The sequence below is a fragment of the Falco naumanni genome, chromosome 4 (genome assembly GCF_017639655.2).
Source record: "Falco naumanni isolate bFalNau1 chromosome 4, bFalNau1.pat, whole genome shotgun sequence".
In the NCBI taxonomy this organism is placed as follows: domain Eukaryota; kingdom Metazoa; phylum Chordata; class Aves; order Falconiformes; family Falconidae; genus Falco; species Falco naumanni.
In genome coordinates this window covers 71441724-71460907 of record NC_054057.1, presented here as the reverse complement: position 1 = coordinate 71460907, position 19184 = coordinate 71441724, and the positions used below count along the sequence as shown (strand labels likewise).

The 19184-nt window shown below is 42.5% G+C and overlaps 1 protein-coding gene across 2 annotated transcripts in view; it reads left to right on the top strand.

Moving 5' to 3' along the window:
* Positions 1-19184, top strand: part of ABAT (4-aminobutyrate aminotransferase) — a 57453-nt gene that overhangs the window by 19749 nt on the left and 18520 nt on the right. For both annotated transcript variants that reach the window (XM_040591869.1, XM_040591868.1), the window contains exons 2-5: positions 2979-3107; positions 14617-14714; positions 15562-15591; positions 16169-16286. In XM_040591869.1, the coding sequence (XP_040447803.1) occupies positions 3038-3107; positions 14617-14714; positions 15562-15591; positions 16169-16286 (316 nt within the window). In that variant the 5' untranslated portion in view covers positions 2979-3037. The remainder of the gene's footprint in view (positions 1-2978; positions 3108-14616; positions 14715-15561; positions 15592-16168; positions 16287-19184) is intronic.

The window sequence follows — 19184 nt, the reverse complement described above, 5'->3', positions numbered from 1 at the left end:
TTAAACAGTAAAGGATAAAATAACATTCTGGGAGCAAACACATAGGAGTGGTTCACCTAGGGAAGGAAGAGTAGGTGCCACTGGAGGGACCCCTGGATGCTAGTGGGTACAACCATGTAGTGTGACTGGAAGGGATGTTTGATTTATATTTAAAGAGGCATCTTATCATTGTGGGGAAGGCAGATTAGACAGTTGGTAGCAGAGCACCCACGGGAGATGCCTGAAGGGGATGAGAATGATGAAGCGAACCTCGGTGGGTTGTTTCAGCCTTCTGTCATTGGGTATGTTTGCACTGCTCCATTTGTTAGTTCCTGCAAAGCTGTGTTCACGTAAGCTTTTAACAGGCTTCTGGAGATTTCTAAAAAGTAATACTTGCAGAGCAAACTTAAGGAGGGAATTGTAGATTGCAGAAGTACAGATAAATAACTGACCAGAGGGCATCAATCAAGGTGGTTAATCATTGTGAGAGATGCTGAGGGGATTCACCCTTTAACAGCTTTTTTCCGTAGTGGTAGTGTTACTGACTGACTTGCTTTTGTTTTTTGCTAGAGGATGGTCATGAGATAAGAAATTTATGATATTGGGATATTTTTTATGCATTGATTATGCAAAAGTTAGCACAACTAAAGAAGCGGAGAGTGAAAAAAAATTAATTAAATTAATCTTGTCTTATAAATGAAGTTACCCTTTTCTGAAAAAAAATAACTGATTCCCCCTACGCTTCTGACCCCAAACCTTATGAAGCTCGTCTAGCTTTTTCCAGCATGTGCACAAATGTTGTGCAAGTGTTTGCTCACCTTGGCAGATTTCAAAATACCTGGAATTTTGAATTGAACTCAGAGCAAACTAAGTAAAATGAAGTGCTGTGTCAATTGTCTGGGAAGGCACAGGGAATTTTCTTTGTTACCTGGGTGTTAATAGGTTCATGATTTAATAGATCTCTGTAGACAAGGAGGGTTTTGTTTTCTTTTGCCCATTTCGTAAAAGCTCAAGTGTGGTGGAAAGCAAACGGTATCTTGGCTGATGACGATACAGAAATTAGATTTCTGCTATATTAGCATTAGGTAAAAAATACTTCCTATCATGGTATCGATAGATCAATGCTTCCCTGCATTGGTCATCAATATTGATGCATCTAGTCATCAATATCTGTTTGCATATTTTATTGATGGCATAGAAACGATGTAAGCAGTAAGCTGTGATCTCTTTCCACTGGAAGGTCAGATCCATTCTCAGAGCGTATTTGTTAAATAGAGTTCTTTCCAGGAGGTTTACAGGTAATGGTGACAATTCATTTGGGCTGCAAGCCTCGGTCCATTGCTACTAGATGGTCTACACCCACTGGGGGTGGGGAGAGATCCAGCAGGCGCAAAACGCCAGCTTAGTCTGTACAGGCAAAAGTGGCCCCTAGTATCCTGCATAGGACACAGGGTACCACACTTCTGCGTGTAAAGTCTGAATTTAACCTGTGTCCTGGATAATAATTCAATGATCTGTTTCGTCTATTTATGACTTCCAGCCAGGCTTTTTGCATGGGTGATCCGGAGTGAAAGACGAGTTGTATTGTCGTTCATGCTACTTGACTCTGTGTCATTTATATTTAACTGACTGAGCTGGAATCACAGAGTGGTTGAGGTTGAAAGTGTCCTCTGGAGGTCATCTGGTCCAACCTTCCGCTCAAGCAGTATCACCTAAAGCAGGCTGCTCGGGACCGTGTCCAGCTGGGTTTTGAATATCTCTGAGCATGGTGACTCCACATCCTCTCTAGGCAACCTGTCCAGGGCTTTTCTCGGTTTAGGTGGAGCTTACTGTGTTTCAGTTTGTGCCCACTGCTCCTCATCCAGACTCTGGACACTATTGAGAAGACCCAGGCCCCTGTACTTCCTCCCTTCACATTGATGGGATGCAACCAGAGCTGCCTTCAGGCGGAATGTTGTGGTTTAACCCCGGCCGGCAACCCAGCCCCACGCAGCTGCTCGCTCACTCCCTCCCACCCAGAGGGATGGGAAGGAGGATCGGAAAGGCATGTAAAACTCAAGGGTTGAGATAAGAACAATTTCATAGGTAAAGCAAAAGCCACGCACACAAGCAAAGCAAGGAATTCATTCCCCACGTCCCACGGGCAGGTGGGTGTTCAGCCATCCCCAGGGCAGCAGGGCTCTGTCATGTGTAACGGTTACTCGGGAAGACAGATACTGAATGTTCCTCCCTTCCTTCTTCTTCCCCCAGTTTATATACTCACCGTGACATCATATGGTATGGAATACCTCTTTGGCTAGCTTGGGTCACCTGTCCTAGCCGTGTCCCCTCCCAGTTTCCCGTGTCCCTCCAGCCCTCTGGCTGGCAGGGCCCAAGAAACCGAAAAGCCCTTGACTTAGTATAAATATTACCCAGCGACAACTAAAAACATCAGTGTGCTATCAACATTGTTCTCACATCAGAACACTCTACAAAGAGGAAAATTAACTATCCCAGCTCCCACAGTCTGTCTTAATAGAGATGTGGTTAATTGGTAGAAACTTCTTTCAGGGGATTGATTTTCTTTTGTTTCCTAATGCTTGTCCTGCTGTCTTTTTATATTAGATGAGATTTTTCTCATAAACTTAGGTTGACTTGAAATAATAGATTGGCTTGAGAGACTAACTTGGAAACAGTTTTTTTAAAGCTCAATGTAGTCCACATATACAGAGAAAGTAGAGAAGAGCAGCAAGGGAAAATAGGTAATGATCTTTACCTCCTGGCCCCGCTAAAGCTGGGAGACAGCAATTTGGCCTAGAAGTTATTTGCCTCAACAAGACCTATCATCAGACTTGAGTCTCAACCCTGAGACTGCTTTGAACATCAGCCTTAATCCATCAAAGCATGCATTCCGTTTCTTTGGATTTAAATTAGTGAAAGGGGAAATTGAAACGAATGGCACAGTAATAGTGGCTGCATCCATAGGGATGTGAATAAATGTTTGCATTTCTTTTTTTCAGAGCGTCAGCTGGAAAGAAATCTCTCCTGATTGAGTCTTTTTAAGTAAACAAAAGATAAAATGGCGTACATGTTGCTTAGTCGACAGCTGACCTGTTGCCTGCAGCAAAACTCCAGGCTGCTTGTATTTGGTAAGTGGTTTTTTGTATTTTCTTGCTTTGTATTTGGTAAGTGTTCACTTTACACTAGTGGACAATATTCCAGTTTGAATGTGCTGGGGTTTGTCCAGTGGTGTTTATCTTTCAAAAACTGAAGAACGTGATGTTCTGCATCTTAGCTAATGATGCAGTTGTAGTCAGAATTGGCCCACAAAGGTGCTTTGGGTTGTTTTTAGTTTTTTCTGCAAACAAGAACTCATTTACTTGATAATTTGTTTTGTAAACACACTAACTGAAACAAAGCTCTTCGTCCCTTGGAACTCTGCTCTTACTTCCTGATGCTACCTGGTGCAGAGAACAATCGTCCATCAAAATCAGGTGTTTTTTGTCTTTGTGCTATGTGGTGTGACCCTGCCCATCTTCCCTTGTGGAGAGGTTTTGTGTGAGTGACTTGAAGGCCCTTACTGGGGATGTGTGTTTCTGCAGGGAGTTAGCTGTTGTGTGAAATAAAAACCTACTGCACTGCATCAAACTACTTTCTCTACTTTATGTAATTTCACTACTTCTTTTTCTACTGTTTTCTTCTTTCTCTCTACATGTATAATGGCACGTTCTTACTTGGCCCCAGCTGGTAATTTAGCATGTCTGTGTGAATATTAAACCTGCAATCACTGTGAAATAGAAAAACTAAATTTCTGTTGGCTTTGTTGGACAAAGCAGTGCAGAGTCTAAGAACTAGCATCCATTTTGTGTGGTGTTATACTGAACACAGTATGGTTGAATGGCTTTTTCTGTGACTGAGTAAATACCGAATGTTTCTTCTCCAGCCCTTCTTCTGCAGTGCCACTATGCTGCTTCTGCTCCTGCCAGGCAAACAGTCCATTTGCTCAGAAACTTAAACATGATTGATTTTCCTGTTAAATAATACACTTCGGGGAGCAACTGACCTTTGACTAAAGAACACAAAGTCTGGTCTTGTAACTATTGCAAAAGTATTAGGTCAGTGTTTCAGCCTCGGATGCGCTTCTATTTATGGGAGTGACGCACTGATTATCTGCGCTGTGCAAGAGCAGTGATTGTTTGGTCGATAGTGGACAATGGAAACTGCTTGCAGCAAGCAGGCCTTCGTTAGTTGTCAGTCCTTTGAGCTCATCTGTCATCTCAGCATCACTTAATGCTCCCTGTCCCTCCCCATGTCTTGCTGCTTCCGAACTATAAAGACAAATACAGCTGTGTGAGATATTGAGGTCACTGGAGGGCCGACGCACTAACTCACTCTTCTCACCATTGCAGTGAGGGGGCTGTAGATCTTCAGTGAGAAAGGAAAGCAACTCTGCGCTCCATTAATCCATCCTCATTTTCAGAAAACTTGGGAAAGTGGGAAAGCCTGCCAAAATGTAGAAGCAAACAGGGGGCCTTGGCTGCTGGTTGTAGAACAGACCTGCGGCCTTTGGGAGTGAATGGTTTGTGTGTGTGTTGTCCAGAGATTAGAAAAGGTGGAGCAAGAGGAAAGCCCCTCGCCAGAAGACACAGTATCCCGTCCGTTTTTTAGGCTGCAGTATTCTTGGCTGACAGAATAGGCAGGAGGCTCTGATGCTTGTAGCAAAAATTGGAGCTTGAGGCGGTTTTCGTGGTGAGCCCCACCTAAGGTTGCAGCGCTGTTGGTCTCTGCTGGCTTTTAGGGGAACGCAGAGGACAGCGTCCAGGAGCTCCCTGCTCCACAGTGCTCTCCTCCAAGGTATTTTTGAGCACTGAAGTTCAGAGCTTTACAGACTAAAAAAGAGACTTGTGCATTACTCCCACAAAAATCCTGCGGTGCCATTTGGTCTGCTAACTTTTTTTCTGTGGTACTGGAATGACAGGGTTTGCAAAGGGGAGGTGGAGGTGGAGAGGAGGAGAAAATACATTGCCTCTTGGTAGAAATCTCGATGTCTGTGGGCTGTCGTGCTTCAGTTGTTTGTGTGCATTAAGCACAATAATCTTGAATCTGCCATAAATTTATTTACAAAAGGAGATTTTCTTCGTCCTTGATTGTTTCTGATTTTTAAAGCAAATGTGGGAGTTGGCATTGTGCTGGCCCCTCGCATGAAAGAAGCTGGTAACTGACAAAAAAGGGGCATGTGAAAAGGAAGGATGGTGGCAAGTTTGCTTTCACTGCAGTGAAGAATTACATGCGCATTCACTGTTGTAAAACACGTGGGGCCAAAGGTGACTAAACTTTATACAGATCAAAATATTTTTAGGAAATTTTCTCTAGTTGTACATGGGGGATAGTGTTTAATTCTAATTAATACAGATTTCAAGGCCTCAATCTTATAAGGAATATGAGATAACAGATAAGCATCTGGTTGGAGAATGTTTTAACTTAACCATTGCTTGTAGTGTTCTCATTACTAGCACAGTACTAGCCCACAGCAAGCTAAGTAGAGAGGGACAATAATGAAAGTCATTTAAGTTGGTCAAAATGCAAAAGCTAAGCAAAACATATGAAAGTAATGTGCAACTTAAATATTCCCCAAAAATATGAAGCCCAAGTATTTAGAGTCCTTAACACCTTGCTTAGAAGTGTCTTTATCAGATATGTGTTTATTTTCCTTATGTATTTGACATACTTGATAGTTTGGCCACAAAGATAAAGTTCACTAGAATTTGAAGGGTGGCAGAAGAACGGCAGTAGGCTGAGTAGCAAGCCTTACCTTTTTTTTACAAAGACTCCTGCATAGTGCTGTAGTATGGTAACAGCTGGGAAATCTGGGACAGGTGGCTGATGTTGGGGAAATGACAACGTACCTCGGCATTACGCCTTACCTGAAGTGAGTTCCGTTGCTGCTCTCAGCCTGGTGTGCTGCCAGGTGATCACAGCTGATCGTCTGAATGTAAATTGTTATTCCACTGTGTGCCAGCTCTGGCTTTATTGGCTGTGCCACTGTGGTGGGAGAGCTGTTTCATTTCCATGCCTTGAAGGCAGGTGGAGATGCAGTTGGTTGTTAGCTGGCAGGGTGGGACAGGCTGGGACTCCAAAGATCTTAGGTTCAGCTTCCTACTGATAACTTTAAGGGGCTGAATTAGTCTTTGAATCCTGAACTGAAAAGCATGCCAAAAGGTCGGTCTTCTGGTAGCCTTAAGGTAGCATCCGTTTGCATCAGTGCGTGCCAGTGCTCTTCTAGGATGCTGACCTGTTCCTAAAGGCCTCCAGCAGTGCAGCTTCTGCAGCCTCCCCAGGCAATCTGCGGTATCAGTGAACTGACCTTACCTTCAAAACTTTTTTCTAATATTTAACCTAAGTTTAAAAACAGGAAAAAAAGCAAATCCTTACTATTTGTACTGTCCTCAAAGGACCTGGAAGCTGGAATGTTTATTTTTTCTTTGCAGCAGCCTCTTACACCTTTGAAACCTATTACCTCCCCTAAGAATTCATAATTTTTTCTCAACTGGTCTCACTACTATTTCAGGCTCTCCTTGCAGGTCCAGGTTTTCTCCTCCAGACTCTGCACTTTTATTGCAGTGCCTGAAATGGACTAACTCTGGCTGAGGCTGTACCTCACCGATCTCGAAGTTTCCTGTCTCTCTACAGAGTTTCATCTCACAGGTGTGTTGCAGTGAAATCTGAGAGATGTTCATATTGATTATTGACTTGTCCCCATTACAGTTACTAGAAAGAGGTTAGAAAGCCGTCAGATATACTCTCAGTTCTACTTTTGTCTTCAGTATTAGTCTAAGTCTTGCTAAGACTTTTAACTTTTCTTATTCGGTTTGTACATTAGGAGCTTCCCTAGGAAAGCAGAGAGAGCAACCTGGATACGTGTGAGGCATGTGCGGTGTAAGCAAGGATCAGTTCCCTTCTCTGGATTGTAGAGAACATGGGCTTGAGGTCAGCTTCAGCTGGTGCCCTGGGAACTGGCCATTGATGGCTCTGGAGTGCAACCTCTCCCTCTGGACTGAGGAACCTTTATTCTGTCTGATCAGACGTTCCCAGAAAAAGCTGAGATACATGAAAATGTTCATATAAACCCCTTTTGTTGGAAGGAGGCGCTGCTGCAAGGCTAAGTTTGGACTTCAGCTCTCAGTGCGTTGAGTGAATGTAAGGCCTTTGCTCCTATCTAATTTTCTTGTTCTTCCTGTGCCACAAAGAGTGGCTGTGGCAGTGCTGGCTGTGTTTTCCCACCTGGGTGTTCCTTGTGGCTGTTCATCTCAAAAGATGTCCTGATGAGCTCTGTAGCTGATAGTGTGGTCTGTTGTGCTGCAAATGATGAAGGATGTTCTGACTGATTCAGACCATAAGAACTACAAGAAAAGCAGCAGTTGGATGCTCCTGTAACTCTGCTGAAGAGCTGATTTGGGATTATGCTGTGATGGGGAGGGGGAACTGTTCTTGTTCTTTCTTACAGGAGCTTCCACTTCTGTACAGCCTGTTTGGTACTGGATTTTTATTTCGTCTTTGGAGAATCCTCTTCCAATAAAATCTCCAGTGTGTATGTGGGAGTACTGAAACGCAGACAATCTCATGTGGAAGAGCTTCTGATCTTAGAGCGTAACCACTCTGTAAATAGCAATCTCAGTTTTCACAATATTATGCAATAGCGATGTTCGTTTTCCAAACATCTCTAGCTAGCCTGGCCTTTTGCCATTCTGTTTCAAGATCTGTTAGTAACAGATTCTACTTGCAACACCTAAAAGAGGACTTGGGGGAAATCGCAGTCCTCCTACTTTTGGCTGTCAGGGCCTCCACACTCCAAAAATTCTGTCTGGAAAGCGGCTTGATAGACACTGTGGAGTGGAAGTTAAAGGCATGCAAGGGAGACTGCCTTGCTGCACTTGCACAGGGCAGCAGTCCTATGGCTCGTGTAATGTGCCTCTGTGGGGACCAGAGAGCTTTCACTCTGCACTCCTTCCCAGTGAAACGCTTGCATTTCAGAGATCTGGGATGCCAGCATTTATTTTCACCTATCTTCTTTTTTTTTTTTTTTTTTTTTTTTTTTTCCCCTTGGGGTAGTTCCTTCTCTTTAATTAGTACATCGATGTAATTTCAGTGCCTCCACTGGAGTTTCTTCCAGGTAATATCCAGTTGTTGTACACTCAGGAGCTGTGTTTATATGAGTGTTATTTGTGGTTAAGCATATCAGAGATTTCTTTCTAGCCCTGTGTTGAACCCAGCTCTTGTTAGCAGAGATTAATTAACTTAGCACGGAGACCTGCTAACAGTAGTGCTCTTTGTAACTACCAACATCACAAAATGTTAAAGGGTGTACTTATATTAATTATGTTGCCATAGCAATGTGGTACTTTCTTAAAAATTGCTGAGACACCTGGTGAGTCATGAGGGTAGCATAGAAGACAAGTTGGAAAATGAGCTTTTCTCTCTGCTAGCAAATTACGACATCCCATTTGATGAAGAGGAAGGATATAGTAGTTTGCTTATGTTACTCAAATGTTTAGAAAGATTATGGGTGTTGCATAGAGCTTTGAGAAGTCCACAAGAATCTAGAAAAGTAGAATTTAAATTATTGTACGCACCTTCTTTAAATGGGATGGATAGAAAATTCTCTGCAAATTGTTCAGACAATGTGCTCTCTGATAATTAGGTTCATTACTAGTACAGACATTTGTTTTTTGACTTCTGTCATGATGCAAAGAGCCAGCTTTGTTTACCAGGGAGAAGAGGGTACTGTTCTTAGTCATGCCAGCTAAATGTAATTTAAGAGCTTTCCTAATGGTTCTTCAGAGGCAGACACTCTGCTGTAGCCCATTACCTGTACACACTTTTAAGATGAGAGCTGAGGTCATGGCATTTGGTCCTGTTCATAAGTTAATGTAACACAAGAAACCCTTTTTGTATTGCAGTCTGATCATAGACCTCAGCAGAAAGTCAGTGGATTGACTTGGTCCGTTGGCTTAAGAGCGTAACTTTAGTTAAAAGTCTAGGTACTGATTTACATACAGGTTGTAGTGTAATATGAATTGAAGAATATTAATTTAAAATTATATTGTTTTTTAAAAAAGATCTGTGAGGATGTTTAGGCCAGTAATATATCTTTATTGAGATTCCATCTTTTCAAGAAATTCTAAAATAAAAAAGCTGTACAGCCATCAGGCGTTTTGCATGGAGGAGTCAGAGCAGTACGGGTACATCGGTATCAGCAGTGACAGGTTATCATGTGCACATGCTGTCAGTCCATCAGTGACAAAATCATAATAAACATACACACTGTGGAGGTTTGTTGGAGAGTTTCAGCATTTGGGGAAATCTGGGTCTCACTTGATTTTGTGGCATTTTCTGTATTCTGGCTCTGTTATTACAAAAGTAGTGCTGTTACTTCACTGAAGGACCAGCCACCAGGGATTCCTAATTCTTGAAAATACATTGCTTGGACATAATATGAATCTCAGTTTTTATCTGTCCTGTTCTCTACTGTCTTTTGGAGAGGCTAAAGTGCAGTGTTCAAAACCTAGACCTGATGTGCAAACGTGTAAACTCTTAAGTATCAAATTGGAGTAGCCTGAGTTACAGGGTGACTTCAAGGTTCCTATTGCAGGGTAAGTTGATATTAAAAAGTCAAACAGGAATAATTTTGGCTGTGTTGTAAAGTATATTGAGTACCTTCAAGACAACAATGCCAGTTGAGCAGAGTATGCTGCAGTTTACTAGGGGGTGAAACACTACAGTGAGTGATCTGATTTACTTGCATCATTAAGAGAATGAGATACTAATACCATGGGTGGGGGGGAAGCAAGAGAGACCAGAGCATGGCCTCTGGGCTGCAATCCTCCTCGAGGCAAAATAAAGCAGGCATTGGGGCGGCCATCCGTCACGGTGTCCAAGTGCTTGGAAAAGCCTTTGCGGGAGAGCGCGCTGCCTCCCAGCTCTGTGCTCTGCATGCAGGGCCTTGGGCACCTGAAAGCCAGAGGCAGCGCCCGTGCCCTGCGGTTATTTGTGGACTGGAGGGCAGAGCGCTGCAGAGTATCCAGAGCAAGGGATGCCAAAAAGCTGGTGAGTCTTCATGCAGGGGTGGCCAGACCATCGTTCACCAGGGCTCTGATGTCGGTGCCTTTTGAGAGCGGTCTGAGCTCCAAGTTTTGCCTGTACAATAAGGGCAGCCTGTGAGACTAACGAAACGGGCTGTCTGAAGGGGAGTGGTGCTGTGGCAATAACCCCCTGTTCCTTAAACTCTGCAGCGTTAAGCTGAGCGGGAGCCCTTGGCTGGTAAAAGCTGCGTTGCTTCCTTTCGTCTCATTTCCACGAGCATTTGGACAGGTCCCTGAGCACTGCGGTGGCATTAGGCTTCACAAGTCTTCAGCCATGTCGCAGCAAGACAGTTCGTGTTCTTGCCGTGAAGATGCTCTTTGATGAGGGGAGCTCTTCACGTGTGAGTGCCAGTGACTTGCACAACCTGCGTGTGCCAATGCAAGTCACGTGGAGACTGAGCTCTTTGCAGGAGCTCGCCATTTAGAGTGTCATTAACTTTTCTGATCAGTGTCACGATTTACTGGAATAAGAGTAAGGGAAGAAAAAGAAGAGTTAAAAGAGGGGGAAGCAGGGGAGCCATGTTTTTGTGTTCTAAAATTCGGGTTCTTTGGTTTATTTTTAACCAACCCTGTGAACAAGTATACATATCTGATGAGTAGTGAAGTGGGCTATTTGGAATAAATCTGTTGACCTTTCTAGAAATGTGTGAGTTTGTGCCAATCATTTATGTTATACTCTCAAAGGGAGAAGAACGTCATTAAAAAATAAAAACTTTGAGGATTAACTCCACTTTGGTTTTAGCTTTTTCTATCAAAGACTTTGTTAGTATGTTGAGGTTTTGGTTTTTTGCGAGTTTTGTTCTAGCCTGTATTCTTCATTCTCTACCTGAGGGGAAGAAAAACAACCCCTACTTTTCAAAATCCCTTGATCTGGTAACGCAAGGTATTTTTATTTTATTTATGGCAAACTGCTCTGGCAAATTCAAACCATAGTGTTTGTCTGAGCTAGGAGGCAGAATGGCTGTTTGGCAAGTGTAAGGATCAATAAATCGGTGTAGCTGCTGTTATGCCAGCATTAATAAAATGAGATACTCTGTGGGCTCCTGAAAACAAGTATATCAAATTAAATTTGTATTCATGAATCGGCCTAGAAATCATTTTCTAGTAGAGCCTGATGATGTGTAGCCTCCTTTAGGAGATAACAAGTAAATGAAGGGAACCCTGTCACTTGTGTTGCTCATTTTTTAGATGGCCCTGGTTTGCAGGCTTGAAAATGATTGCGGTTTGGATAAGCTGATCTTGAAGCTATTGTTTTAAAAAATAATGTCTCACAAATTAGCCAACATTACTAATTTGATAAAAATGGCCTTTAAATCAACTGTTCTTCTGGGGAGACCTGTATGTTTTAGTTTTGCTTGGTCAGTCTTTGCTGTGTATGAAAACGTGGCTGTTGATAGCTTCCTGGCTGTTGATAGAGACAAGCTATGCCAACGTGCGTTAGCACAGCAAAGTACTGTGTGTTTGTAACTGCTCACGTGTGGCCTTGGCAAGTACCTGGTTCAACGTACCTATGCAAAAGAGGCTGTGGCATGAGCAGTAGCAAAAAGGTAATGATGATGACGATCTACAAAGCAGGCTGACCGGTTTTGGTCTGTCTTTGTCACATAGCCTGGCTGATGGAAGCAACCTCTTGTGGTGATAAACAAGTTAGGACAACAGCAAAATATTCTCCAAATTAATTCGCAGTTGTACAGCTCTGTAAATATTTGTCATTTTGTAGGGGAGGCTGTGCCCTTTGCAATATCCACAACAGCTTTCTTAGAGAAGCATTTATATTTGCGTAACTTAGAATCCTCATCTGTTAAAATATTTCAGATTGTCCTTTAAGGAAGTGGAAGAGGGAGAATGTCATCCATGCCTCACAGGTGATGGCCAGGAAATCTTTGACTGTTAGTCTCGGGTTTAGAGCCTGGCAGTCGGGCATCTTGCACTTTTGCAGGGCAGGGGTGGCTTGCTTGTTAACAGAAGAGGAGATATTTAATCAGTGTCCAAACCAGTGCATTTTTATGAGAACTGAGCTGAAAAGCCTGAGGAAGGCAGTGCACCTGTGTAAGCTGCTGCCGCGGCTGGGAGGACCCTGGTGTATGGCTGGAGGAGGGGGCACGGCAGCACGGGGCCTGGGGCAGCAGAGCACCGGGCAGGGCAGGGAGGAGGAGGTGAGGAGGACCATGCCTGTGGGTTATAGTTCACCTGTTTTAAATTCACAGCCGTGTCAAACAATTCCAGGTGTCTGCTGGATTTCCCTGTCTTTCCTGTTACTGCTGACTGCCAAAATGTCCGATGTACTCTGTGCCTTGCCTCTCTTGGTGCTTTCCCCTTTATCATAGCAAGTAGCACCCAGAGCCCGGGGCGATGGAGAGAACAGGACATGGAGGAGGAGAACTGTTTGCAGCTGGTTTGCTGTGATCTCCATCAGGGAAGGAGCAGGGTGCACAAAGGGGTAGTCTGGTCCCTTTTCCTCTTTTAGACTTCATAGTGTGTCTGCTAAATCTGCAGCTTTATTGGCTATGAATTGTGTAGCTTTTGATCTTTTATACGCAGTAGCTTTTTTTTCCCCCCAGTGGAGCAGTTGCCGTGTGGTCTCCAATTTACATGAACGCTAAACAGAATGACACAAAAATGAAGTGGTGTTGCTGTAACAAAACCTATTAATAGCTTTGCAGAGAGGCACTGACGCATCTCAGATACAAGGACTTGGAATTAAAGCTGAGGAGAAGGATCATCTTTGCAGACTAAGTTTTCTGCAAGTGAGCAGTGAATTTAAGTGCTCGGTTAGAGATGCTTTCAAAGAGCTGTGATTTTTCAGATGAAGTTCCTCAAAATCAGGCTTGCTTGAGACATCTCAGGATGACACAAACTAAGGCGAACATGTCTCATCACTGTTGGAAATTTTGGTGGAATGGCTGTATTCAAAACAGTGCTATGCAGTATCATAGTATACCTTCTGTTTTCCTTGACCATTTATTTATCAAAGAGGACCTTGATAAATGGTTCTCCTTGTAAATATATCTATTTATCAAGGATATATAATTTATTTACATTTTTGTTTTATTTGACAACTATTGTTTCCAAACAAAAACCATTTTTAGTATGTTTCAGAAACAAAACCCTGGCAGGGAGAGGTGGTTCTGGGTGGGAGCACAGCGGGGCCAGCGCTGCACCCTGGCGCTTTTCCCATGTGTGGGTGCTGGCCCGCCTCCCCGCGTGCCCCAGTGCTGGGCTCCTGCTGGACCGGGCTGCGCTGTGTCCCTTTAGCATCTGGCAGTGCTGCGCTGGCGCAGCGGGATGCTGGTGGATGGTGACTTCAGGCTGTGCTGCTGCGTGGCTCTGAACCCGCAGGCAAGGGCTGGTGTCCCCTGGCTCCCAGGCATGAGCCACGCACTCTGAACGAGGCTCGGCTTTCTGCTGGCGAGGAGAGCTAAGGATCTTCGTTTTGGGCTATCCAAATTGCACCATCTTAAAAATGCTTATCCCAGACGAAAATAAGTTATGCCCTCATCTTTCGGGTGTTGATCTAGTCCAAGTGTGGTACCCCTAAATTAAGCGTAAGACAAAAATGTAATTAAGAGTGTTAGTTCAATTCAACAGTTAACCACAGAGTATAGAGCAAGTTCCTAGTCTCTTGCTGGTCACGTTGGTGTTGGGCTCTGGAGGCTGTGCTTCCTCTGTTGCAGATGTGCAACTCCCACGCCGTCCTGTAAATCCCCCTAATGGAACAGGTCCATACCTGGAATATGTGCTGAACAGAACTGTCTCTGTAATATGAAGTATGCCTAAACCCTGTATTTTGAGACAGTTACTTCAGAAATGGAAGCAAAGCCTGTTGTTGATGAAGCACAGGAGATTTTTGCCTTTTGGTTTCATTAAGGTGTCACAGTTATTATGATTCCCCAGTCTCACACGTGGGTAAAGAACAGCAAGGTCAGAGGCAGGATCAGAGGGAAAACTGTCACTGTTGTTGACCCAGATGTCAGAGCTGCACTGCAAGATGCTGGATTCATGTGATATGTTGAATTTATTTTAAACACAACCACTTGCCTTTCTAAGACAAATCTTTCCCAAATGGTGTTCTTCAAGCTACTGCAGAACATGACAATGGTTTTTACCTGTGGACTCCATCAGGCTTTTCAGTTATTACTGATAGCAGGTGAAACCGTCACTTCATAGGAGTGGGGAATTGACAGCAAATACGTGCAAGGCATAATGGACAGGCTCAACAACAGAGATGGAAGCAGATATGCTCTTAGTCCTCCTGTCCTTTACAGTAGGATTTGTCTCTCTTTCTCTAGGGGTGCCTGGTCATCTCACTTATTATTTTTTTAACTTTTTTTAAAGCCATCTCACTGGTATTAGTTTTATCTTAACGCTTGTCAGAGATGAGGTACTTAGTTCACTTTGGACAGTTCGATGTAATTGGTCTTGTCTGTCAAGTGGTCTGTCAGGTAAGGTATGGATATTTATTCTGAGAGGAGAGCACAGAAAATATGGTCTGTACTCAGGCTTTCATTATTTCTTACAGGACACAGATATATCAGTCAAGCTGCTGCTAAAATTGATGTTGATTTTGATTATGACGGACCTCTAATGAAGACAGAAGTTCCTGGACCACGATCTAGAGTAAGTTCCCAAAGTATAGTAGCTTGTGGGGATTTTTTTCTTTAGCTGTGTTTAACTTGCTAGAAAACAACTTTTATTCCAAACCTTAAATGTGATATGAATAATCATAATTTCACAATAGTCTGTGCCCACTTTTATCAAGATGCTGAGAATGGAAAGCTCATGAATAAAATGCCCCTCTCTGAGAGAGAGCTCTCAGTCTCAGCTGGTACTTCCCATGTGAAGTAACTGAAAGCAAAAGAGCATCACCTTGATGAAAGGTCTCATCAGGCTTGATTACCTGTGCTCCTGCTGAAAGAGAAACTTAGTTGGTTTTTTTATGATGTGAAGTAATGCTTCAATTTTGAAATGAAGCAAGAGTTTCAGTTTGCTGGACATTGTTTTGCTCCGGCAGAGTCAGTATTTGTGTGTGCCCTTGTTGTTGTTGTGCTTTTGGTTTTCTGTTTGGTGGTTGTTGTTATTTTTTTTAAAAAAAGGAGCTGTCTTTCTAGAACCAATGTGCCAGTATCCGTTCTGTGTGTCTCTGGCTTCTCTTCTTTTCTGATTTCTCTCTTGTTTTCTGAGTTCAGTTGATCAATATAAAGAGGCAGCTTTCCCTTTTTTGGAGATTTACAATTAAACTGTGTTTGCAGCCCATGTGGCTCTGTATGACACAGGTAATGGTTTTGACTGTAATATTTGCAAGGTGTACTATGGATGTTCATGTGGTAAGTAGAGTTGCCTGGTAAGCACATAGGACTGCGAGTTTTGCACATGATTTATGTGATCATAAAAAAGAAACATACATTATTATTCAGTATTTGGTAATTACATACCTGAGACTCTTTGATGTTTTCTTTTTCTACAGGAATTAATGAAGCAGCTGAATGGCATTCAGGTAATTTGTCAAGTTTTCTGAGTTTTGGGGGGTGTTAATACTGTGGTTTCAGAACTTGTTTTAAAATCCTGGTTTTTTATGTTTAATTTCATACCAAAAAAAAGATGAAACACTGACTCTGGGTTTCCATGCTGAGAATATTATGTATGGTGTATATGTGCATTTGAATAAAAACTTCTTTAGCGTATTTTGAATACTACAGAATTATTTTGCTAGGATCAGTGATTTTTCTTTAAATGCTGTATGTGCCTTGCAAGTTGTTATGAACCGGCCAGCAAACACATAGGTATATTTGAGCTTGAGCTTAAAAGTATGTCAACCTAAGTGCATATTGCCTTCCGAAAATGAGCAGTTCCTCAAAGTCTGTGCTTTGTTTCTGTAGAAAAAGTGCATACTTGCCCTTTTAGGGCTATTTCTATAAAGAGGGACTGTTACAGTTAATTCACATGCAATGAATATAATGTGTCTTTGTATGTTATTATTAGATATTTTTATCATATTGTGCTGTATAACCATCAGTTGTGCCTTTGTACATATACTGCTACTTTTTAAAGCATTGCTTGTTTTTTCCTTTAAGAATGCAGAAGCTGTACACTTTTTTTGCAATTACGAAGAGAGCAGAGGGAACTACCTAGTAGATGTAGATGGCAATCGCATGCTGGATCTCTACTCTCAGATTTCATCCATTCCAATAGGTAGGAGACAGTCATACCAAAACTTTTTGCTTTGTCCTCAAGCTGTTGTTTTCTTAACCAGCCAACTTCTCTGGAAGCTGCTGAGATAACTAAAAACACTGAAGGTGACATAATGTACGCCTTGTTGCAGGTACACCTTACTGCTGTATATTGTGTAGTAGGGTTTTTGCATGGCTGAAGAAACTACAAATTGAATACTTACAGCTCCCTTGAAGTACATAGTGGTACCTGGAAGAAGCTCTAGTATTAATCTTATATAGAATATTCAGGTTCCACAGTTTAGGTTGCCTTTGCTTGGATTTGTGTACTTTGTGATTCTGTAATGGTATGTTACTGTTATAAACATTAGCAAACATAACTTAAATATTGTAATGTTAAATTGTATGCTTTAGTTAACATTTCTGTCTCAAAAGAACTGAAAAAAAAGTTGTCTGTGTGGACTCCAGTAGGATGAAACGGGACCAAACACTGAAGTGTGGTACTGAGTGAAAGCAAAGGTGGCACGTCACTTGGGCTGAGGGACCAAACAGTGGACTTACCAAGTGCTTGGGAAAGTCGTTTGATTTTTTTTGTGAAGCATTTCAAGAAGGAAAAGCAGCAAGGCAGAGATGTAGGCTCCAACTGCAAGTAATATAGGTTTTGGTCGGTGTTCAGTTTGTTTGATCTCCATCCCTGGTTCCTCTCAGTTGCTTTAAAATAGATTTCTGCAGAAGCAAAAAGAGCAGAAGCGCTGGGGTAATTAAAAAGGTAGTTGATGCGCTATGTATAGAAAGCGTGATGACTCAACAACATCCCTATAGGCCTCCTTTATTGGCAAACACAAGCTAGCAATCTCCAGGTTGTTACCAAATTTTTGGCATCTAAAGGCTTGTAACTGCAATGGGTTTTCAGCTATCCCAGTCTTCTTTGCAAACGGTTAATATTTGTGCTGTCATGTAGCACCTCAGGGGTAAGACAAAGGAGTGCAATGCTTGTATGCCAGTGCTCGTCGAACTTAAATGGGATTGAATTTTCGGTTTCTGGGAAAGGAGGTGCATTTAGTGTTCAAGACCTCCCATTCTTCACACAAGAAATGCTCATTTGGTGGAACTAGTGCATGGTCGTGTAGTCAAAGGGTAGTCAGTGCATACTCCAGAAGATTGAAATTAAGGTTTTAAGACAGTGCACTGAGGCTTTCTGACCTTCTAGTGCTTGATGGTGCAAGCACACCCCTCTTAATAGAGCTTTATGTATAAAATATTTAAGTATTAGGGGGAAAATATTTTCTTAATGGGCAGAAAGGGGTAGGGGCTTCTGCAGTTTACTTTTTCTGGTTGATTGAAACTGGCGACATAGATACAGGACTCCACTACCTCTAATTAATCCTTAGCTAAGCCTCCTTCATGTACAGCAATGCCTTCTTGAGGATAAGCTGGATTTTTTTTGTCCTAGAGGACATGTTCCTCAGTCGCAAAGGAACTATAGTACAGTGCTTCATACACCTTCTCGATAATGGCTCTATGATATGTAGCAACAATAGTAAATGGAAATTTAATACTTACAGGCTGACCTAAATATAATTGAACATACAGCATTAATTTATTTTCGTTAAGTTCTGCTGAATGGCAAGACTGACTATCTGAGGTTGCTAATAACGTCCCTTTTGGTGACAGAGTTAGGTTGTGGACTGGGACACCAAAACAAGATCACAAGGTGCTTGCTAGTCATCTGTGCTTATCTCTCTACAAGTAAATCCAATAAAACCTTTTATGAATCTGTCAGGACTCCCCAAGATTTAATAATGATCTGCTACACTAGAATATATTTATCAGCAGAGGTTGAGAGGCAGTAAATGCCTGTGCAGAGAGATAAGAATTATAAAGTATAAAAAAACCCTCTAGGCAAAGATGTTCTGGACTGTTTCTTGCTGAAAAACAAAAATTAAACCAGTCTTTTACCACATGGTTTTTGGGAAGTGGTAGCACAACATACTCCTTTCAACCTGTATCGATTCAGTCTAATAGAGTTAGAAACCCCATGGAGGCAAACGCAAGAGGGGATTCTATTGATGTGTTTACTAGCAAACATCCTGGAATAGCAAATGCAACAATCTGTTTTTCAGTGCTGGGAAGGTCTGTTTTTATTTGGGCAGATGCAGAGAAGTAGTTTGGTGTTATTGACAACAGCTTGCTGCTTGGTTCAAGTGTATTCTTTGGGCTTTCTCCATCTCATTATTTTAGCAGCGTCCAGGTTTTTTCGTTTTGCAGACAGGCACGTTCATGAGCCTGGAGGACATGTACTTTCCTGTCACATTGATCTCGGCACAGAGCAAGAGTGATGAAACAGGTGCCCTTCTCTTAAGAGCCAGCTCTGACACTTCTTAAAGGAATGTGTTTGAGAGTGGATTCGTAAAGCTACAAACCCTTGCACTGGTCATGGCAATGAAACAAGTTACTGCCTGTTTTCCATCTCAGCCTAGAGCTTTTTTACTTTGTTTACCACACTGTATAACAGATACGTAACCACTTAGTTATTCTGGTGTTAGTTTTACGACTGTGAACCCATGTACCAGTTCAGCATCTTTCTACACGCAGACCTACTCTTTCAGACACAGTCGGGCTTTAAGGATTCGTTCTGCTTTTACTGGGGCCTGTCTGAGGATGCGCCAGAGGAATAGGGAGCGTTAGGAGGAAGGCTGGGCCACTCAGCCTGAAGAAAATGGGAGAGACATCTTGTGTGGGTGGGAAAGGGTAAGTTACGGGCAATAGAAGCCTTGAATATATGTTATGTAAGAGGAGTTGCAAAGATCTCTGCATTCTTCATGCACCTTAACGCTGGCAATGGAGTTGCATCTTTTTACAGGCAATACCGGAGTTAATTGTTAAGTTTCCTAAGCAATGGTAGCTGTTTATAACAAAC